General features: G+C 47.2%; 2 protein-coding genes across 3 annotated transcripts in view; one reads left to right on the plus strand and one right to left on the minus strand.

Moving 5' to 3' along the window:
* The first annotated feature begins 2,148 nt into the window (after positions 1-2,148).
* Positions 2,149-7,511, plus strand: LOC147251742 (receptor activity-modifying protein 1-like). Its single transcript, XM_086219648.1, has 5 exons — positions 2,149-4,062; positions 4,321-4,391; positions 4,831-4,876; positions 5,263-5,401; positions 6,490-7,511. The coding sequence occupies exons 3-5, from the start codon at positions 4,831-4,833 to the stop codon at positions 6,713-6,715; spliced, it is 411 nt and encodes a 136-aa protein (XP_086075774.1). The 5' UTR covers positions 2,149-4,062; positions 4,321-4,391; the 3' UTR covers positions 6,716-7,511.
* Positions 7,512-8,787: 1,276 nt separating this feature from the next.
* The window catches only part of slc4a3 (solute carrier family 4 member 3), a 48,442-nt gene continuing 34,659 nt past the window's right edge, over positions 8,788-22,570 (minus strand). For both annotated transcript variants that reach the window (XM_086219645.1, XM_086219646.1), the window contains 13 exons: positions 22,330-22,435; positions 21,793-21,977; positions 20,933-21,152; positions 20,545-20,760; positions 19,631-19,779; positions 19,336-19,530; positions 19,018-19,197; positions 18,016-18,105; positions 17,772-17,938; positions 17,307-17,560; positions 16,235-16,404; positions 14,578-14,751; positions 8,788-13,521 (listed from right to left, as the gene is read on the minus strand). In XM_086219645.1, the coding sequence (XP_086075771.1) occupies positions 13,444-13,521; positions 14,578-14,751; positions 16,235-16,404; positions 17,307-17,560; positions 17,772-17,938; positions 18,016-18,105; positions 19,018-19,197; positions 19,336-19,530; positions 19,631-19,779; positions 20,545-20,760; positions 20,933-21,152; positions 21,793-21,977; positions 22,330-22,435 (2,184 nt within the window). In that variant the 3' untranslated portion in view covers positions 8,788-13,443. The remainder of the gene's footprint in view (positions 13,522-14,577; positions 14,752-16,234; positions 16,405-17,306; positions 17,561-17,771; positions 17,939-18,015; positions 18,106-19,017; positions 19,198-19,335; positions 19,531-19,630; positions 19,780-20,544; positions 20,761-20,932; positions 21,153-21,792; positions 21,978-22,329; positions 22,436-22,570) is intronic.

Below are 22,570 nucleotides of genomic sequence, written 5' to 3' on the forward strand. Positions count from 1 at the left end.
GGAATCAAACAAGTGGATGAAAACACCAAAGAGAGGGGACGAGGTGGTGACGGTTGGAGGAACGATGGGACGAGGACAGAGCTGACGAGGACTGATGCAGGGTAGAGACGATGGAAAAGAGGACGGACACACTTGACGGGAACGCAACCAAAACACACAAGACTACAAAAAATGACTGAGTCTTCAAATGCTTCATTCAACTATGGAAATCATAACATACTTATTATTTCTTTGTGTATTCAGATCATGCGGAATGTCTCAAGGACTTTGCAAGGAAATTCAAGATAATTATAAGGGGAAAAAAATGATATTACTATTTAATATTTAACATCCCTCCATTAATGGGAAGAGAAATGTTACAATTATAGGATTTCACTGTCATTCTAAATGAGGAGCATGAATGATGATTGTAGAGTGGCGTATGATGTAATCATATGTTGAAGCACGTGCGTCGCTAAAGGGGAAACTTCTCGCCAGTTACATGGGAACGATATGCCCTCATCTCTGCCCGACCCTGGGGTGCTCGCGAGCCTTTCCAGCCCTGCAGCGCAGCTCGGGTGTGATGTCATTGGGTAACGCGCTTGAGCCGAGCTGGTCTGGAGCATGAAGTCATGTCTGTCAGGTCCATCTATCCTCACTCTGCCTCACTATGACACTGGGTCCTGGGACGAAAAGAAGGTGGCCTCAGGAGCAACGGAGAGAATAGAAAAGCCTTGTTCAATGTGATGAGGCACATTAAAAAAATAAACAGAACGCCATGAAATGTTCTATACGTTTAGTTTTTTAACATCTGAGTTACCTTATATATTTATATTTTGGAACTTGTATCTACTTTGTGGTAGAGGAAACAAGCTGTGATCATAATACTGACATTATAAACTGGTGTTATGTGTTGAGATAAAACCAGATTAACACCGACACTGACCTTTCTTGTCCTGTAAAGAGGGGAGGAGCCAGGCTCGTTTCCACTCTGGTGACTGTTTGCTTGTTCACTTTCTCCCATGAAAACCTCCATGATCGCCACTGTGTGTGTCAAGCTTCTCGTGCTTACTTTTGGTTCCCTGTTTGCCTCCTACTATGTTCATCCACCCCTCCATCCATCCCTCCATGTTCTCCCTCTTCTCCTGTTGAGGGTGGTGGGGGTGGAGCCTGTCCCAGCTGCCTTCACCCTGGACAGGTCACCAGTCCATGGCAGGGCCAACACATAGAGACAGACAACCATTGGCTCTCCCAGCCACGCCTACGGTCAATTTAGAGTCTGGATTAACCTGGTCCCTCTTGATGTCTTTGGACTGTGGAGGAAGCTGGAGTACCAGAGAGAACCCAGCAGGAACAGGGAGAACATGGAGACTCACCCAGAAAGACCCCGTGCTGCAGCCGGGGCTCCACCCACAACCTTCTTGGTGGGGGGCCACGGTGAGGACCACTGCTCCACCATGCTGCCTTCCCACTATGTTCTGAAAATGTAAATCTTCCTGCAGATGTCAGAGACGGTGAAGGCTGTACAAGCAAAACCAAGCTAACGGGCTGTGAGTCAGCTAGCAGGCCATAAGAGCTATCGGTGCAATGTTGCATGCACTTAATCCTCATGGTTCGGCTGTGAAGACCGAAGCGGCCTCGAGGGCGTTGATATCCCTCCATAACAACCAAGGTTCATTTCCTCGTGTTTAACACTGGGGGTGTCTGAAAAGAATCCAGAATTATGGATACCAAACAAATCTATAAGGAAACACTTAACGATACTATAACTTTTTTAAGGCTAAATCTTGTTTTACCCCAAATAGAAAACTTAATTTCCATCCACATGTGCCGTTATCATCATAGTTTGTTTTGTTTTCTATTTCTTCTTTGAGTATCTGTATTATTTATAATGTTCTAAACCATCACATTCCATCATGGAAACAGATGAGAGGAGACCAGGACTGGAGTTTTCCCCTCTTCGCTGAGACTCATGTCACATTTGCCCGATTCTTCTCTTGTTCCTACCTGAGAAAATATTTTCCACCATGAGAGCAAGGAGAGCACGTACGTTCCCTTTACAGTGCTGAAGCCTGTTTGCTCTGTCGCCGCCACTATTATGCCTTCAATTTAGGGGGATGGAAATGTTTTCTTCCTCCAAAAGTCTCCACTTGTGAACGCATGATGATTATATTGTGGGTACACGTTGCTCAGCAACTCCTAATGAATGGGCCACTGCTGAACAATGTTGGAACGTTTAATTTTATGCTTAAGTGTAATGACCTGATAATGTGAGAAATTTTAACGGGCCCTCAGAAAGATCCATCTTTCAAGGAGCCGTTTAGTCGAGACAATAGAAATACCATGCAAGTGGGATCACATTTTCCAGCCATTTTCCTCGGTCAGGACAATAAAACGGGGATGAGTGAGCAGGAGGCCTGTATTTGGTTGGACTCTGATATCCAGCACCAAACAGCAGACGCGGGAGGTTGCAGGAATATGGTGAATCGTGAGTGGACTCAATTTAAGCAGCCATTTTCCACCTTCATGGCTCTCAAAGTGCTTTCAGAGCCTCATTCACCCTCTGGCACACTTCCAGCTCATTTTATGCAGTCGTCCGAAATCCAATGCAACTTTTTGGTTGTTGGTGTCGGCAAAGATGCTAACTTCCTGCTGGACTATGAAAATACCTCGTCAATGTCTTGCTAACTTCCTATTCATCAGCAAAAAAAACCTTCATCCCTGCCATGCTAACTTCCTGTTGGACAACTAATCTAACTCATTCCTGTGTTGCTAGCTTCCTGTTGGACTACAAAACCACCTCCTCCCTGCCATGCTAAATTCTTGTTGGACTACAAAAACACCTCCTCCCTGCCATGCTAAATTCTTGTTGGACTACAAAAACACCTCCTCCCTGCCATGCTAAATTCTTGTTGGACTACAAAAACACCTCCTCCCTGCCATGCTAAATTCTTGTTGGACTACAAAAACACCTCCTCCCTGCCATGCTAAATTCTTGTTGGACTACAAAAACACCTCCTCCCTGCCATGCTAAATTCTTGTTGGACTACAAAAACACCTCCTCCCTGCCATGCTAAATTCTTGTTGGACTACAAAAACACCTCCTCCCTGCCATGCTAAATTCTTGTTGGACTACAAAAACACCTCCTCCCTGCCATGCTAAATTCTTGTTGGACTACAAAAACACCTCCTCCCTGCCATGCTAAATTCTTGTTGGACTACAAAAACACCTCCTCCCTGCCATGCTAAATTCTTGTTGGACTACAAAGTCAGCCCTCTAGATGTCGGACCAAATGTGTTTTATTTCAGCAACAACCCCCCCACTCACTAGCATGTAGTTTGTGTACAGGTGTCTATCAATATCAGTGACAAGTCGCTTCCTCGCTTCGTGTGTTTTCTTTTCTCAGGAAACACTCATTTTAGGAATGATCAAAGAGCTCTGCCAGTCATTTCCTGACAGTCCCAGGCTCAGTTAAGAGGTGGGTTGGGAGGACACGTCCCCTTCACGTAGCGCTGCTTGTGTTCGTTTATTTGGTGAATTTGACAGCAGGGCAGCAGCTCGCCGTCTATTTGCAGGCCTCAGCCGTTCCCTCTGGCTTTCCCTGAAGGTCTACAGGTTCAAAACTGCCTGGAAAATGTTTGTTTACAACATGTTGGCATCCTGACAGTGGTCACTTCCAGGTTATTGCACTGTTCATGTTGTGATATTAGTGATCTTTGACCCTGTCCTCTGCAGTCCCGGATGAAAATAAAAGCATCCCTTAAAAAAAAAGGAAAAAAGAAAAAGATAAACCCTGGCATGTTACATTTGAGTGCGATGTGCTGGAGCTGGCTTGCAGACATGGAGGCCTCTCCTCTTGGCTGAGTCTCGGGGGAGGCTGAGAGTGGAACATGTCTTTGGGTATCATGGGAACAGCCAGCCTCAGTCTGGGAACGGAAGCAGGCTGTCCTTCGCTGCTGTTGCGCAATTGAATCAGCTCCTAGTGGCACTGATAAGAGAGGGAGTGAGCGGCAGGCATCCGTTAGAGTCCATCAAGCAGCTGAAGTCACAACGTCAGCTTCGGAGGGGACGTATTTACTGAGGTAAGTGTTTCTACAACCTTCCATCTTCATACAACTGGTGCTTTCTGTCATTTTCAACATTTCCATGGAGCCAAAAACTCGTAACACCGTCAAAAAGAGATTTTCAGCAGTTTGGTTAAAAAAACAACACCAACGTCCTCCTGACATTTTCCCCGGTGTTTCCTGCGTCCGTCTCCCATCGATCAGTGAATGTGAGCACAGCCAGAAGCCGCATGGCCGTGACGCCTCTGTCACCCAGTTTCCTCTTTATATTCACAGACCAGCATAACCAGTAAGATAGTAGGACAACACATTCTTGAGGACGTCCACTGGATGAAGGGCTGGTGGAGGTCAGTGTTAAATAAGTGTGTGTGTGTGTGTGGGGGGGGGGGGGCGCAACTGTTTTAGAGTATTAAAGTGATACTTCACCCAAAAAGGTGTACTTCATCTTTCAAGTACTTATTTCCAAGAGTCTTGAGCTCACAAAGATGGTTTTTCCCTCCTGCACTCCTTCCTTGTGACTCCAGGAGGCAGGAAGAACCAGCCACACACATTTAGCTGGAAGCTAATGGAGACTGGCGGCTAACGAAAGCTAAAGGTCATTGTCCAGGAATGATCCACGTCTTCAGCTGTGTGGTCAGTAATCCATAAATACTTTGATCTGGGCTACTCCTATTAGCGAGTACTTGAAAGGCAAAATACTCCTTTTGGGTGAAGTACCTCTACCCGTCAAAACAAACGATACCAACTGACGCTGGTTCCCTGGGACCACGACTGTTTCTGTCCCAGATGGCGCTGACCAGATTCCTGCTGATGCTCCTCTTCATCAGGACAGGTAAGACGGACCTCGGACACATTTCTGCAGTTAGCGTCACCATAGCAACAACACAAACCAGTGGACAGTAAAGCGGGATGACCAGCTCTGATGTGACGTGAGCTTCTAGCCGGAGCGTCTGAGTCGTTGAACGGCTTCTCCGTCCGACGCTGCAAGCCCTGTTTCCCCGAGTATTCTCGGTTTAATGGGTGCAGCTTCGTCATGGCAGCTCCACTTTTACAGCTTTTTGCGTCTCCGCTTCAGTTTGAACAAATCAGCATTCAGCCAATCAAAAGGCTTCGCTGCAATAAACCCAACCAAACGCGTCTGAGTTTTGGAAACTTTCGTTAATTTGATATGTTCCTGTAACTCGGCGCTGCAGTCTCACTCATCTCTGTTGTCTTCAGGGCATTCTGGGAGATCTGTCGTCCGGTCATGCGACAGGGAAGTGTTTGACAGGAACGTTGACGTCTGCCTGTCAGATTTCAACAGGACAATGGAGACGAGCGGCTACCGTGACGGATGCCAGTGGCCGACCGTGAAAGGGCGAGTTTCTCTCTATTTTCTCTTGATTTCTCATGGCGGTTCTGCGTTCCCACCCTGGGATGCTGGTGTATATCAAAGGAGACAAATGTTTCCTGCAGTGCCATCCATGAGTCAGGCTGGGAGCTGCTGGCTGTCCCTGAACTCAGCACTCTGGGGCTGGATAAAGTGGCACATTACACCCTTTTTATGGCCATTTCAGTAAAGATATACGACCTTTAGTCATGGGAAAGTTAGATACTTTCCTGTTTACGGGCTGCATTTGGTGCTCGTCAAGCTTCAGCTAATTAGTCATTATTAATGAAAAAGTGCTGGCCTGTCGCTCGCCGGCTCGTGTTTCCAGACAGAAGTTGTTGGTGGAGACTTTAAATCCAGCCTATTGAAGAGTTCCTCTTCAGTTCTGGCTGAAATGATCCACGTTTTACTGTCAACAAGGGCTGGGGCGCAAACCCAGAGAGCTCAGATGGAGTGTTAGGGTGGAGGAGCCATCATCACAAGGAACTGTTGACGGCGCGGAGGCTGGATGGACCCTCACGCTCCCACTAATGGCCAGCAGGGGGCGACGTCTGTGGTCATCTGGGGCGAGTAAACGACCTCATTCTCTTATTTGTTTTAGAACCTGGGAGAAAATTTAACGTCTGGTTTCAAGTCCTCCATCTTGAGCCAGGTAATTATGTTCCTGGTCAGAGTGAAACAGATGATTAAATGAGGGCGTGGCTACGCTGTGATTGACAACTGACTGTTGGAGTGACAGGTTCAGGTGTGCAGAAGAGTGCTTCACCACTCATGACTGCTGACAGGAAAACTGTTACGTGCAATTTTATTAAATTCCTATCAGAAGATCGAAAATCCATCACAGGAACAAATAAATGATATAATATATATGATAAAACGAATATATCTTTACAAAATAAAAGCAACTGATTTATCGTTTCTTTTTTGGATATTTCATTTTGTTTCTCTAGTAAAAACAGGTTTTAACAGTTTCCCCCTGCGGTGGTTTTTGATCGGGGAACACACTTCAAGATTCAAGATTCAGATGTGCTGCAGTCATCAGTAACCTGACCTTTGTCCCCCTGGTCGTCCCGCAGCAGCTACAACAGGTTGAAGATCTGCGTGGACGACTGGGCCGGCGTGACGGCGTGCAAGGGTCGGGGGTTTCTGCTCGATGCCGTCTTCCTGGAGGTCCATCAAAAGTACTTCAGGTCTTGCGGGCGGATCGCTGACCCCCCCCTGACCATCGTCATCATGTTGATCGCTCCTGTCATCATCGCCGCTTTCGTCCTGCCCGTGCTGTGTGTCCACCTCAACACCTGACACCCAGGGACGCCCTGCAGCCAGGAGCCCCTAAAGGTCAACGAGGTCACTCCTTCAAAGGCTGCAGGCTACGTCACCGCTCATGGATGCAAACAACTTTTCACTTGTTACATTGGAGTTGAGTTTCTGGAATGTTTAAAAAAACAAAAACAGACTAAACGAGCGGCGTCAGCGTGAAGCAGGAGGACAGCAACACTCACGTGAGGGCGCCGACGCGCAGCCGCGGTGACTCCTGATGGAGGCTCAGGTGAGCTGCTCATTCAAAGAAGCCCCGAGGAGGAACCGTGGCTGCAATCCTCCGTAAGCCAGCTCAAGATTGCCTTCATGGTCGGCGATTCACAGAAACCTGCAGATGAAACTCTGGCGTGATCCAGAAATCGGTCGCGTTTAAATATTCAGCCGTGACTCTTTTTGTTTGGCCAATCTTACGCTTGTTGTGTTTGAAACAGAATAAACATCCATGTCAGGACAGAGACTGGCTCACTGTGCTTGTGCAGCAACAAACCTTCCTGTTACAAATGACAGCCTTCTTGATGACCGGATCCCTTCATACACACGCGGGCGTGGCGAGCAGAGAGCTTCACCAGGCTGATCGCCACTCGGCCCACAACGGCTCCTCCTGACGAGAAATTAAACCTTAATTGAGTTTTCACATTTTCCTTGTTCTTGCACACCAAGAGCCTCATTCCTAGAAGCTGCGAGCCTCCACGACCACCGCCTCTACACCTGAAGCGTAATTTTGATTTGAATTTCCCCCGTTTTTGTCGATCAGCTTCCCTCCTTCATGCTCGGCGGATGTTTTCCAAAAGCCCTCGTGAGAAATTAAAAAAAAAAAAAAAAAGTGAGCGAGTGAGCAGGAAAGTCAACTGTCAGTTTGGCATCACATATCCAAACCTCGGGTCATTCTGCTAACGTGCTAATCACCTTCGCCCAATCAAACGTACGGGAAGGAAGAAACCAGGGAGAAGAGAAAAGAGAACAAGTTATAAAAAAAGAAAACCAGCCAGAATTTCAGTGAAATGAAGAGACAACAGGAACAAACTGTTTAAGTTATAAAAGTTTAATTTGTGACGATTAAAACTAAACATGGACGTCTCAGCTCAGCGCTGCCGTACTTCCAACCAGATCTCCCACAAATTCCTATCAAATTCGTCTGATGTTCTTCAGTAAAACCACGACGAGAAAAAAATAAAACTGAAAAATTAGGGAGGAACACAAGAAGACAAGTGTCATGATTGAAGGAAGCCGAGTCAGACGGAGCGTGGTTGAATAAGCGCGTCCCTCGAGGACCACCAGGGTCCCCACACCTCGCTTTGGAAACCATTTATACAGACGAGACTTGGTACTGTGGGGTGGTTGCCATTAAAAAAAACTAAAAAAACAACAACACTTTGCTTAGCATCTTCTGCAGGGCTTCAAGACAAACACTTGCAGGCGTTTCCGTGACGATCCTAAGACCCCCCCGGATGACATCATCATTGTCACAAAAACTTGTTTCAAAAGGTAGCGTTTTATTTACAACAAAGATGAGACACAACGAGGAAAGCAGAAAGATGCCAATCGCTAGAGAGCAGAAAATAACCTTCCTTCAGCCTCCCGCAGGAACGCACGCCAGGATTCTGCTGCTCCAGAACGGGCGCCAGAACGCAGGTGAAACATTTCTGCCCCGCACGTTCCTGATGGGCAGCTACAGAGGAGCCGGGCCCCTACGTCACGCCACCGGCCTCAGAACAGTAATGGTGGGTTAAAGAGGTTCAAAAACAACAGAGCCGGGTCTCAGATTTGGGTGGGTGGTCCTCGCTGCAACCACGGAGGTAGGAGGCGACAAGATGTGGGGAAAGTGCGGAGCGATTGGACGGTCGGGGGAAAACCTATTTTTCTTTTCATCTCGCGTGTTTCGACATGTAACAGCCAGACAGGACAGATTAGCAGCAGCGCTCATTTTATTATCTGAAATAATACCCACAATTCTACTCTCTGCCCTGCGAAAATACGGGAAGGATGTTTTGCTAATACGTGCTCTGGTTCGGTCTTGGCTATAGCTCATGTCACTCTAACCCGACCCCCCCCCCCCCCCACACACACACACACACTCTCTCTCTCTCTCTCTCGTTATAACAAGAGCACGTGGATGTGTTTAACAGATTTGTGTTCTCAGACAACACCGGCCAGAGACGCCCGAGCCTCTTCTACCGCTGATGGTCAACCACCAGCGGACAGATGCAGGCGCCTGCTGACGTCTCCTCCACACACACACACACACACACACACACACACACACACACACACACACACACACTAATTTACTGTTCATTCCCTCCCAAAAATAAAGAACTAAACCTGCTCGCCGACGGTGCTGCTCTGCAGGAGTGACTTTCTAATCGTTGGCGTCTTACACAGAAGTCTTTCCACGCACACAATAATCCAATCAATGGGAATAATCCAGCCCTGCTATAATCTGATTTGACGCATTTACATGCACTTCAATAATGAGAAAAACCTGGTTTACATGATTCAGTCAGTCGGGGGATTTCCCTCCAATAGCATGATGTCACACTCATATTTCTGGGACTCTTCCAAACCGCCGGTCGGGTCTTCAACTCTGTGTCGCTGACGTCTCGCCATAACGAGTTGGTCGACTCAGTTTTCTTGTCACCACTTATCTAATCATGTGACAAGTCCCACCTTTTCTCCCATCGCACAGACGCTCATGAGCTTCGTGTTATGAAAGCCTCACTCCAAAGCGCCGCCGCTGCCCGCCGTGATTACGTCTGCATCAGCATCACTCAGGAACTTGTTAGCTACAAGTACAAAGCTAACGTTACGCTAACAAACTACAGCACTGAGGTCCAGGTTCCAGTGGTGGAGAGTAGTTTTACTCAGGCAGTGCACTGGTTGGACCTCCGTACAAAGTTTTGAGAATTTATAATCTAGAGGACTTTTACTCTGCTAGTGTGTGTGTGTGTGTGTGTGTGTGTGTGTGTGTGTGTGTACCTGAATTCATTGGCTAATGAAAACGTTTCTGGGTAGAAAAAAAAAAAGACTTCACCTGACGGACAACAGGGAGGACACCTCGCTTCCACAACCTTTACACAGTTGAATGCTTCCAAGCACCAGAACACAAGCTTTACTTTTCCTTCTGAGTAAACTCAGTGTCAAATACTTCCCCACATTTAAGTCAGACTTGTACCAGAGTGCTATTCTACCTGGGTAACCCCACATGTACTTTAGTGAGGGATCTCCTTCACCCACTGATGGCATCATCGTGAGCTCCGCCCTTCCTCTGCATGAGGATGTTTAATGTCTTCCTTAGCCTCTTGTTAGCAACCGCTAACATAAAAAAAAAAACTTCAAAATAAATGACTGTGGCATTTACTGGGGTTTTTTTGCATTTTTTTTTAACTGCAGAATAAAATATTAAAATATATTAAACTTTTGCCACAGTATTTTACACATTTACCTAAAATAAACCTGACTTGGAGATGGCGCCAACCGTACACCTCCACTCGACGACTCCAGATATCCTTTAAAAGTCCTCTGAATGGCCGTTTTAGCATCTTCTAGCTCATTGTTTTGGTTTAGCAACCTTCCTGTTTGGGTCCCTCACAGCGGCCTGATGATCCAGGCGGCTGCCCCGCCCCCCAAATATAAAGTACACCAGCATGTGCAGCTCGCTGTGCCCTGGGGAGGTCAGGAGAAATATACCACGCTGCTTTAAATCTAATTTGGGGGTTACGACGTAGCTTTGTTGTTGATGAACTTTCATAAATTATAATCAGCCCTGCGACCTGGTCCAAGCACCTGAAAACACATTTACATTTAGCGGTTTCCTCCCGGCTCCTAACGAGGGAAACAAATCACAGTTTGGCGTTTGAATGCGAGCATGAAAGGGAAAAGCTGAATATATTCGGCTGATGTAAAGCTCCTCCGCTGACTCGTTAACTGCAGGATTCAAAGCAGGTGAAGGCTTCACATCGACCCAAAGAAAACAAGAGGGCAGGAAAAGATGAATATACAGTCGCCTCGCCGGGGCAAACTCATTACTCTGGTCACTTGACCTCATCTCTCTCCTTTGTAACGCACACAAAAAAAACCTGTCGGCCATGTATTTTTACAGCAGAGTACCTCAAACTCTATGTACACAAACTAATGTCTCAACAAACTAAAGGCTGGGAAGCAGTATTTACAGATCGAAGGTCACTTTCCCCTGAGACAGAATTCTTGCATGGCTGGTAATGTAGGGCATGCTTTCGGAAAACGAGATGTACAAGTTTAGCGTGCGCCGATGACCCCTGACAACCATCCATCCTTCACCTTCAAGCTCTGAACTGATTGTTTTCCTGCAGCTATAAAATCACCCACAAGAAAATAAGAATTTGTGGTTGTATTTGACAGTTATTTACAGAAACCACACACACACACACACACACACACACACACACACACACACACACACACGGAAGGATATTCTGGGAGAACGTTTGCTTGGTTCTGGGTCACCAACCTGCTGATCCCCATCAGCTGGTGAGACATTTCTTACGGATCTTTTCACACCAGAAGTGCAGAGACAAAGGGAGGCCACACAGCCTGTGAGAGTCTGATGCCGCTTCCAACTTAAACATTTACAGTTTTAATTACAAGAAACAGACCAAAACGATGCCGACGTAACAACGCCAGGATGCCGATTCGTACCAAGTCTGAACTCCTGTTTTGTTCCATCTTTCCACAAGAGGACGAGCACACAACTTTTAAAACGCTTGTTTTCTGAATGGAGTTTGGATGCAAGCAGCCACAGTGGTTGACACGGGAGAGCTCTACGAGGCTACCAAAGCTGCCTAGGTGTGAATGTGCCATTTGTCTTGTCTTTTTTTTTTCAAAATCATTTAAATGAACTATTTATTATGAGTTCCATTCTTCCTGTTGTGAAGTCGCACAAAAAACTACGGGTGAATTTGAGCAGATATTTCCAGGCCGTGATGCTGAGTCAGAAAAGTTTGGCGATCACTCGTCTAGGCTAACACGGTTAAATATCAACTTTATAGAAATCTTGTCACAACTTTATGAAAATCTGCATATTGTCTATGTACAGGAGATCTCAAAAGTGGTGTAACAGAGCAATAGAAGTGAACGCGTCGCCACTTCTTCTTCTACTGTGGGCTTGAAAACTAAATCTCACGCTGCTCCGTTAGGAAGCCAATCCCTCCCTCCAGCGGTACGATTCACACCCTCGCCGACACTCCCTGGCGTTTCCGGTCCTTCCATTTCCTTCGCTTCTACTTTGACTTAATTCTGTAATTCTGCACCGCATCGTGGGAAGAACACGATGACATAATGACATTTTCTCCTGCGAGAGTCCAACTACCACAGTGATCACTTTGTCCCGTGGCAACTTTCTTTCTCTCTTTTGTTTTGGCTCTTTCAGGTCCAAACATGGTGGATTATCAGAGTCCAAAGGTCAGATAGACAAAACAAAAGTAGAAAAATAAGGTTGAGACCTTGTCAGCTATTTACTGGTGCGGCCAAGGTCACGGCGGACCGCTGCGTCGGGTATTTACAGTTAGCAAAGACGGTAACGCCCCCCAGAGGCTCCTCCGCTCTCTGTCTCGCAAGTCAAGGAAACGGTGATATTTACAGTTGTTGCCAGGGAGCTCGGTCGGCAGTGACAAAGTGCTCGATATTCAAAGTCTTCACAGAAAGAAAGAGACTGAACCTTCCATCTACAGGCAGGAGCAGCAGCCGTACAAAGAAAAGGCAGCTAAACTACATAGGCAGTTAGTTTTGGTTAAATATCCAACATCTGCATTTGGGGTCAGTTCACACAGAAACGTGCTGATTACCAGCCCACGAGCTTGGTTCTCGTGTTGGTTCTGGTGCGGCGATGAAGAGCTTCTTTCTGAATGTCAGCAGCAATAGACAACTTTCTCCGCCCAGTGGTTCAAGGCGGCATTACAGCCATGCAGGGTCCAACTTTGGCACTCAACTGAAGGTGAAAGAATCAAAGCAGTTGAGCGGGTTTGAAAACGCTTGAGGTTTCGGTTCAGGCGCCGACTGTTTGGGCCTTCAGTGACGACGCGGTGCTGTCAGAACCTGCTGGGAGAGAAGGACTCGGCGAACGCGCAGCCCGAACAAAAAAACGCAACGGTGGTCAAACACAGAAATCAACACCGGCCGTGTTGCTCGTCTGATTGCGTGTCAGCACATTAGTCACCAGGCATTAGCCACCAGAGCCACGCCTCTCACACAAACGCTGACGGGAGCCGTACCAACCCGGAAGCTGACAGCGGCGCTACAGGAAGTGCAGTCCTACGAGGGGTTTGCATATTCTCAGAACGAAAGAGAGGAAGCAACAAAGTTGTCTATTGCCACCTGAACAGGAATGTCATGAAATTGACCCCGTGTCCTCATTCCTAAAGCGTCTCGCCTGCTCTCGTCTCAGAAGTCACCGCCATCATTGCACATACGCCCAGAACCTGAAGAAGAATTAAAGGGATCGACAGGACAGGAATTCATTTGGTGAGATTTGCTTCATCGCTGTGAGCTCAGAGCGGCTGGAGGTTCAGACACCATCGCCAAGGCCTAACGTTAAAAAGGTGGAGTCAACAAAGGGAGGAGAGGAGCGGCTCTCCAGCTATAGACGTCTACTTCACAAAAACACGTGCTAGTGTCTCCTCTGCTCCCGGCGAGGTTCCCCAAGATTCCTCAGAGCCAGAAGGTGGAGAGAGTGGAATCTATACAAGCATGTGAATCTCGTTGTACTCATCCCGTCCGTCTTCGTCGAAGTTTGGAGAGTCTTCATCGCAATCCAGCTGTGAACAGACAAGTCATCCTCAGTCATTCTGGTTCCAGGTCTGATCAGAAGCAGCACATGAAGCAGCTGTGGGTGCTGAGGTGTCCCTGGACGCGACTTTAGAACAGGAACACCTCAGGTGACACAGGGACACATGGAGAATGTTTGCAGGCTCCTTTCAAAGCCAGAAATAGTTTCCTGTGACGTTTCCAGCCCGACTTGAGTGCTTGAGTGGATGTTTTAGACCACTTTTGGTCACAACTGCATTTTGGTTTTTTTTTAACGGTTCCTCTTCCATGAGCAGCCGTGGTTACAGGCACGCCAGCAGCGCTCCTGTTGCTCCTTTCTCTCACAGCTTTTGTTCTGTTTTTATTTATGTTTTCAACTATTAATGATTTGAAAGCCTGGCTGCGCTCATGACTGATGGATGTCCATTAACACTTTTTCTAGTGAGCTCTCTCAGACATGATCAGTCATGAATCATTCCTCTACTTTCTCTGGCTCACATTCACCCGACGTACAGGTGTGAAAACACACTAAATAATTACGGGTCCCGTTCAATCTCCTGCCTGGGAGAAGCACACACATGATCTGGTCTAAACCAGGGTGAAGGGAGGAGGATCTGTCTATCATGGAGGTCCAGCTTTGATGGTTTCTAATTGGATTTGGTATCGTTTGAGGCGAGTCTCTGCTGCTTTAGGTTCGTGATCCTCTTGGAACTGGGAACAAAGTTGTTTCTTCTAGCTCCTGAAAAAAGTTGACATTTTCTAACTGGAGATCTTAATGTGGGTTTCGGGTATCTAACCAAGAAAACATGGCTTCAGGATGGACCGTGAATTAGTTCCTGGACCGAACGTTTGAAAATATTTAGATGAGAAAATCAGCAGGAACTGAAAGGCTGAAGTTCATTTGTCACATTTCTTTAGGGGATGTTATTATTAGGCAGAAATGAAAGCAAGCCAACATCCATCCAATGTTAAATTTGCTGTAAAACAAGTATCTGCGGGCGATGTGGGATCAGATGACTGTGGCACAAATTCGCACATTCCGGGAAGGCCTGTGCCGCCCAACCTACCGCCTGGAGCTCACGTTCCTCAAAAATCCTGGAGAGGATGAGTCGGCGCAGCGGCACCGTCATGATGAGAACAAAGGGGAAGGCCAGGGACGCCACAGTAGACTTGACTACCCACAGTGCCACGATGCAGGCCAGCTGGATGATGGTAAACATGTTCATACGCCATGTCTTCACCTGAAGCACACACACACACACACACACACACACACACACACACACACACACACACACACACGAAGGCACATGAGACTGTTCACACTCCCAAACCCTGCCACTGAAGATTATCTGACATGTTTTTGGCTCCATCTAGTGGAAAATCCCACATCTGATCTGACGGGGCAGAGGACCTGCCGAGCTGCTTTCATGTGATGAACTACAAACTTCAGATCTAGGAATCTAAACGTGAGGCAGCAGGAGTCCAGTTCACGCTCTTGTGACGAGTGCTGGGAGCTGTGGTGGCTGTGGTTGATGGGTGTAGCACTGAGACACCCGCGGGAGCGTTGATGAGCCGTTTCTTCCAGTCTATGTTTACAAAAGAAACTTTACTTTAGTGGTAGTACAGCTGTAGTACTGGAGACACTAACACTTGTCCGCAGTAGTTTTTCCTATTGTCTCCTCTCCTTCTTTTCTGTCTCGTTGCTCTGCCACTCGTCTGGTTAACGATCTCAGAGGTTTTCAGAGCTGCTGTGGTCTCGAAGCAGAGACGCGGGAGGAGGCTGAGTTAGAACCACATGGCTTGAATCAATTTGTCAGAACTTCAAACTGTGATTCACATTCAGTCAGGACTCGTCACCTTGGTTACTAGGGAAACGGAGGAGAAGCTGGTGTGTCTGATGTGATGATCGCTGAGAGGGTAAAGCAGGTATACAGGGCCAGGACACGAGACGGACGCGCAGCACTGATCACACACATCCTCCTGTCGGCTGCCCAGTCACTGAGCTCGTCCTTACACAGTCGGGGGCGGGACAATGTCAAAACCAACAACAACAAAGGTCAAGAGGCGACTTGTCTGCCCCCAGCAGGTGAACCGAACCTGCAGCGCTTTTGTCTTCAGTCTTGTCAATGTCACTTCTGTTGGAACTGACACCACGAACGAAACAAAGGTATGTGAGTGAACGGGCGCACGACGGGCATCAATTCAACTCAAAGCACTCATCAGTCCGGAGGTGAGCGGAGCTCCGACCAGCAGGTGGTCCTGGTGGAGCAGGACCCCTGAATCAGGAAGGTGATGAAACCGATCTCAATGGCGTCCAAATACATTCCTCCAACTTCCTTTTTTTTCATGCTCCCAACTAAACCCAGTTGGTTCAGATGATGAAGTGATGTGAAGGTTTCATCTCCAGACCACCCCCCCAACCCTCCATGAATAGGGAGGGAACGTCAGGCTCTGGATTCTGGATTCTGTTTCTGGGGGAATCCCTCACTTGTGTTCCTGAGCGTGTGCGTCAGAGCAGACGTGTCTTTACATCCTAAACACCCCAGGCTGTCATTTGTGTCCTGAGTAAAGAGACGCAACAGTTAAGGATGGACTCAGTCTGGTTCCTGGCTGGTTTGCTCTCTGCTGGATTCTGTTTCTCCATCTTACCACTAATGACAGAGGACAAGGGTGAGAGCGTGTGTGAGTGAGTGAGTGAGAGAGAGGGAGTGTGTGTGTTACCTTGGTGACGTAAATATGGTCAGGGTGGTGCTTGGCAGGCGTGACCATGAGAGTGATGCGTTCGTAGAGCTGGATCCCAGTCAGGGAGGTGACCCCCATGTAGAGGAAGATGCCAAAGAGCACAGCCAGAGGGATGAGGCGCAGGACGTCCGTCATCACGATGGACATACCTGATGGGTGGAGACGGGTTCCGTGTTCAAAACGCATTCATTATGAAATGACGTTTAATTAAAACATATTGCTGCCATGGCTGAGACGCTATTTGACCAAACCCAAAAGTCTTATTCCTTATTCAAACAACACTTCAATCAAACTAAAGTTCCCCAATCAGGATGACTCATGATGGTTGAGTGAGTAACACTTGGTTAACGTTTGAGAACAACGCCTTCCGTCCAACGGGTGAAGCACTTGTGTGTGAAGACAGTGTTACAATATCACTTTCAGGACAATTTCTGAACAGAAAGTGAAAACTAGAGCCAAACCGATTTTTTGCTAAATTTGAAAGTACGTCAAGTCAAACTGATGAAATTCTTCTTATATTAAGTACAAATGTACTTAAAGTATCAACAGTGAAAGAAGTCACGATGCAAAGCGGTCCAGTTTGGAGTTTTGTGTGGCGCGTGAGGACGCAGGAGCATGTGTGTTTCTATCGGTCGCAGTGTATCCCAGTGCCTGCTGCTAGCATCGTTAGCAACAACGCCAGTAAAGCACAAGCTCCAGTGTAATATTGTGATTTTAGAACGATAATCAGTTCAACAGCAGGTGGAATCATGGATTCATTGTTTGGTCATAGGGTCTGATTAACGCCTGGAAGCCCTGTTGCTACTTCCAAAGCTTTTGTTTCAGTTTTAAATTTAATTTAGCTCAATTCGGGGTTCATCCAATCCTCATTCCTCTGTACTCACTACAATTGCAGAAATCTGGAGGCTGCAAACCTTGTGCATGTTCAGCATATAGGAAGTACAAATATGTCACGGTTGACCTTGGATGAATTCTGTACATTTACCCACCAGTTATGCCTCATGGGAGGTTAAAGGAGCTTTTATCCAACCACGGCACTCTTCCGTCTTACCCACAAGTACGGCCACAAGCAGCCCGGTCAGCCTCTGCTCTTTCACTTCCTGGATCATGGGCTTCTCTCCAGGTGCCGTGGCTTTGCTCATGACAGTGAGAGCGTTGACGTGAGTGACAGAGCGCACGGTGGCCGCCGTCAGCCACGGCAGACCGAAGAGTGGACAGAAAGCTCCCAGGATGACAATGAGCAGCAGATCCAGGTGGAAGCCGGAACCTTTCACCAGCCGACGCTCCTTCTTACTGACAATCAATCTGAGAGGTTGAAGGAACAGATCTGTTACACAGATTCTACACATCTCGCCAGGTAGATGACACGCAGGTCTACGTGAGTACATCTCAGTGGGGACAAAGGTCCTGAGTACCCAAGATGCATCTCCATAATATAAAAGAAGAACGGATCAAGTCACCAGTTCCAGACACTTTAAAATGCCTCAAAACAGTTAGAAAATCACAGTGTACGTACGAAGTGATCTGAGTTTCCATGAAAATAAGGATGAAGACGAGTAAGGCGGGAACGATGGAAGCCCCCATCATCCAGGTGGGAAAGGGCTGCTTGTCGCCGAAGGGACTGATGAACCAGCCTCTCTTCTCAGGCGATGTGACCGAGAAGCCTGATGGGACGTTGAGTTTCTGGAGGTAAATCAGACCGGAGGACATGAGCGCGGCGCTGAGGTGTGAACTAGTAAGGTGACTGAGCCTGTGCTTACCTGCGTGTAGGTGTCAGTGATGGAGTAATCCACCAGCACCGACAACAAAATAGAGATGGGGATGCCGAAGTCCCCGATGATTCTTCTGGCCTGGTGGATCAGACGCAGCTGAGTCAGAAGGTGAAACAGACACCAAACACGTTCTGCTGCGCAAAACTACGGTGCATCTACATGTTCATGCCGGCCTCCTTCAACATCCACCGGCTATAAATCAATAAAGTCCCGTTCAGTTGTGGTTCATCTTCAGTCTGGACAGATCAACAGAAGCAGCGTGAGCTCCTGTGAAATCCAGCTTCCAGGCGAGCGCCGTCAGTCTTACAGGAGAACCGCTGCCAGAGAAACGATGCCGATCCCGTGGTCATGATGCTTATTTTCAAGTGATGTCAACAACATGGGTTTTAAAAATTGAAGCCTGCACAGACAGGAAGTTAGACATTTCTCAGCTCATTCACTCGGTCCAAATCAACTTTTCCTCATGAGTGGATTCAGTTAAACCTCTCGTCCTGATTCAACGCCAAACACATGCACTGCTTTATTAACATGCCATCCATCCATTTTCTACTGCGTATTTGTTCAGGGTGGTGGTAGTGGTGGGGGTGGAGCCTATTCCAGCTGACATTGGGTGAGAGGCGGGGTTCACCCTGGACGGGTCACCAGTCCGTCACAGGGCCATCAGGAGGAATTCGGGGCTCAGTATCTTGCTCAAGGACACTTGGACAGGGTCACCGGGGGGAGGGAGGATCGAACCAGCGACCCTTCGGTTGCTAGATGTCCACTCTACCCCTGAGCCACGCTGCCCCCTGTTAACATGCTATACTTTATGAATGAAACAAACAAAAAAAACTGTACGAACTGTTTGTTAAACAACTTGCTGGTCAACCAGAGACCAGACAGTGTGAAACTATATCCATTTTTGCACCGCCTTCATTTGTGACCGATACTTCAGTGGCCCACAAAGGAACGTGTTCATTTATCTCAACATAACAAAGCTTGTAAAATCACCTTGCCACCTAAGAATCGACTGTTCCGGAACTTCCTGAGGAAGAAGGCAACAAAGAAGGTCCCCATCATGAGGACCAGAGACAGAAGAGCAGTGTTGGGTTGGTTTAAGACATCTTGATGTGCAGCACTCGGGGTGGGGCCAGTTGGGTACAACGCCATCAGTGGATGTTCCTTGAACACCTGGAAGATAAAGCGTCACTTCAGCCTGTACTCAATCACTGCTGTGACACTTAATAGACAGGAGGAGCAAAATGACAGCGAAAGGATTCTGGAATTCTGTATTTGGGGAAGGTGTTGTGAAACATCCAGAAGAATAACCTTGATGAGTTTTGAGAAAGTCTCGTAGATGAAGATGAGGGAGATGAGGAAAGCAAAGATCTCTTGCGTGAAGGGCGAGATGTAGCGAACAAGGAAGCTGCCCTCTGCTGCAACGATCACCAGCACGATGAAGATGAGCCAGAACCCGATCCACACCCGGCCCGTGAGGTACTCAAAGTTGTGAGCCTGACAGAACTGAGTGGGTAGAGAGAACAGGAAGCAACATTTTCACATCACAACAAGGATGATCCGTACATTTCACTGACTGACCGAAGTCATGTAGAGCCCTACTGACCTTGTAGAAGGCTTCTTCAAACACCAGTAGGGGACCCGAGAAACCGATGATGAGAAGAGGCTGACCAGCAAAGAGAGAGAAGACAACTCCCAGAGTTGCAGTTGAAACGATAAGTTCAGTCACTCCCATCATGCCCTCTGTTTTCTCTCCTGTACATGAAACACATGAAATACAGACCCTGGGTATTAAAAGTCATCAGGAGGAGAACGGTGTGACACTGAAGGTAGCAAAGTGCCATCTTTAAGATTCCACAGCACTTACAAGACCTGACATGAACCTGTCTTGGATGATCCTGACACAAGTGGACCATTCACAGGTGGTCTGAGCCGTATATGGCCAGGCACGAACACATCCCGGTGCAGGACCAAGGACCTCTTAGTCTCAGAATTAGATGAGTCGTCCATGCAACTTTGGTGATTTGGTTTTCTGTTTCTCTTTTTATTATAGATTATAAAGCTGAGCAGAAGTGAAGCCAGCAACAGAAATGTTGACATATTTATGGCTTTGTTTTTTTATTCAATTAAAAAAGCAAGGGCTCGAGGACAGAGGCCTGGGGGACACCAGCCCTGCTAAAGAGAAAATCATCAAAGTGCAGCAAAAACCTTGAGAAGTGCTAAAGCTGACCGAGCTGTGACAAAAACAGCAGGTTCTACCTCGCGACAAAACCCTTTGGCTGGTGATAGAGGACAAGTTGGACAACTGCAGAATCCTGCATGGTGTTGCATCTGGCAAAACAAGGAGCACTGTGGTCGCTTGCTCCTCTGGCTGCTAACATTAGCATGGCTAACAGGCTGTTATGTTTTTCTAATGGCCATATTTGGCGTGGACCCAGACCCAAAGGGATCTAGTGTCTTATGGTACTGCTGGACCCTCAAAGTCCTCTGTTCTCTGGATGTGTTACATTTGGACCTCACCCAGCAGGCCTCCGAAGGTTATAGTAGGCGATAGTGCGGCGAAGTAGATGAAGATTACAGCAGCGATGCACTGCATGTCCAGGGCGTCTTTTAAGTCGCTGACGTATTGTGGGTAACGGCGGCGGATGTCGTGGATCAGGCCTCCAAACGGGATCCCAGAACGCTTTAATGGGTCCACCTCCTGGTCTCCCTCCTCCTCCTCCTCGGGACTCACATCTGGGGGGTTGTAAAGCTCCGTTACGGGAGAGAAACTGGTACTGATGAACCCAACATGGTTTGTTTTTCACTGCTGCCACTTAATGAAAGTAAAATTTAGGTCAAGAGCCTTTAGCTTCCTTCAAATAGGAGTCACCTGACAGAAAGAAGGTTCTTCAGAAATGACAGCTACCTTTATTATCCAGCTCCATTCCAGTGGAGGAGTGGTGCTTCTTGAGCTCCCGCTCCTTCCTCTTGCGCAGCATCTGTTTCTGGAAGTCAGCCACCGTCTTCAGGAGATCTTTTCCTTCCACATCAGACGGCGGAATGACAATGCTGCAGTCCAAGAACTCATTGATACCGTTCAAAAGGTCTTGCCTGTCGTCGGCAAAGTACGCCACCTCATGGAAGTTCTACAGAGAAATGCAACTGGATGTCAGCACCAGTAAAATTCCTTGAAGCAAAAAAATAAAAAGGTACAAAACATCCAGTATTTGAAAGTAGTGACAGGCGCTAGAGTATATTCACGTCCAAAGTTGGTAATCATTTGAAAATTACCTCAAATAAATATTAAACCACTCTGTAAAATTAATGTTGGGCCGGGGGGATTAACTCAAGAGAGAGAGTCCGTCTGTGACTCACTTTTTCCTCGCTCGTATTCCAGTATTGGGATTACTGGACTAAGGTGCCTTCATCGATGGAAGATGTCTTTCTTAAAATCGTTTAAGTGAAAACTGGTGAAGAACTGAAGTAACGAGCCAAAAATAAAAGGTATTAATCTTTCTTTAAAAGCATATTTTAATGAGACGTCACAGTTAGGAAATATACGTGAGGGACATCTCGCTAGTTCCAGGTAAAAACCCTGCTTTGAACTCCCCACTTCCGAATATTGCAGCAGAATTGGAACTTGTCGGGACTGATCACAATTTCCAGTCTTCCGATGTTGATGAGCCTTTAAAACCGTCTGTCAAACTAGAAACATGCTCATCAATTTGTTTTCTATTTGGTAAAACCAGAAGTAACCTTCCCCTGTATGACAGTCAGCCTACCCACCTTGTCTGACATGAGAGTAGAGAAGGACCGTCCAATCTCATGGTAGTCCATGTTGGACTGACTGGGACCGAGCAGAACAAAAATAAAGCGAACAGGGACGGGGACCTCCAGAACCGACTCCAGAAGCGTGGCCTCGTTCAGCCTAACAAAGGCCATGGCGGGCTGCTCCAGGAACTCCACACAGCCTGACAGCAGAAGGCCAAGAGCACAGCGTCAGGGGTGTACTTTGATTTAATGTACATTCATTTTCAAATCTCTTTAAAAGACTGAATCTGCTCAATTAAACACTCTTTGACTTCTACATGGAGACTTCCTGCAGCTTTAGAGTTAAATCTCTCCGGGTCAAAGGGCAACTCAGTAAAGCCGCTGCAGCAGTGTTGACTTCACATTAGCAGAAGCGTGAAGCTGCTGCTCAGAACCCACAGCAGGTAAAAAAAAAGAAAGAAAGAAAAGAAAGAGCAGTGATTTACTTTGATGATGTTATTTTCATATTCAAAGCCGAGCCAAGTGGAGAAGTATTGTGTTCTCGTAGCTCACCAACTAAAACAATGACAGCTTCAGCATCTCTGGGAATCTTGGCGAGGAGCTTCATCGATCTGGCCGCAGCTGGATGGCTCTCAGGAGGCAGAGGGTGGAGAGATTTCTTGGAGGAAGAACAGTACACAGATTATTCACATTATTGTTCGGACCAATCTGATCTGACAACATATCATAGCATGGGAGCAGCAATGTGGAATTACTCAGCCGATAGCGATGCCCCATTTGCAGTTTGTTTTAA

Source organism: Aulostomus chinensis, chromosome 12 (assembly GCF_037954235.1).
Source record: "Aulostomus chinensis isolate RoL2024-O1b breed Wild chromosome 12, RoL_Achi_v1.0, whole genome shotgun sequence".
Taxonomy (NCBI): Eukaryota; Metazoa; Chordata; class Actinopteri; order Syngnathiformes; family Aulostomidae; genus Aulostomus; species Aulostomus chinensis.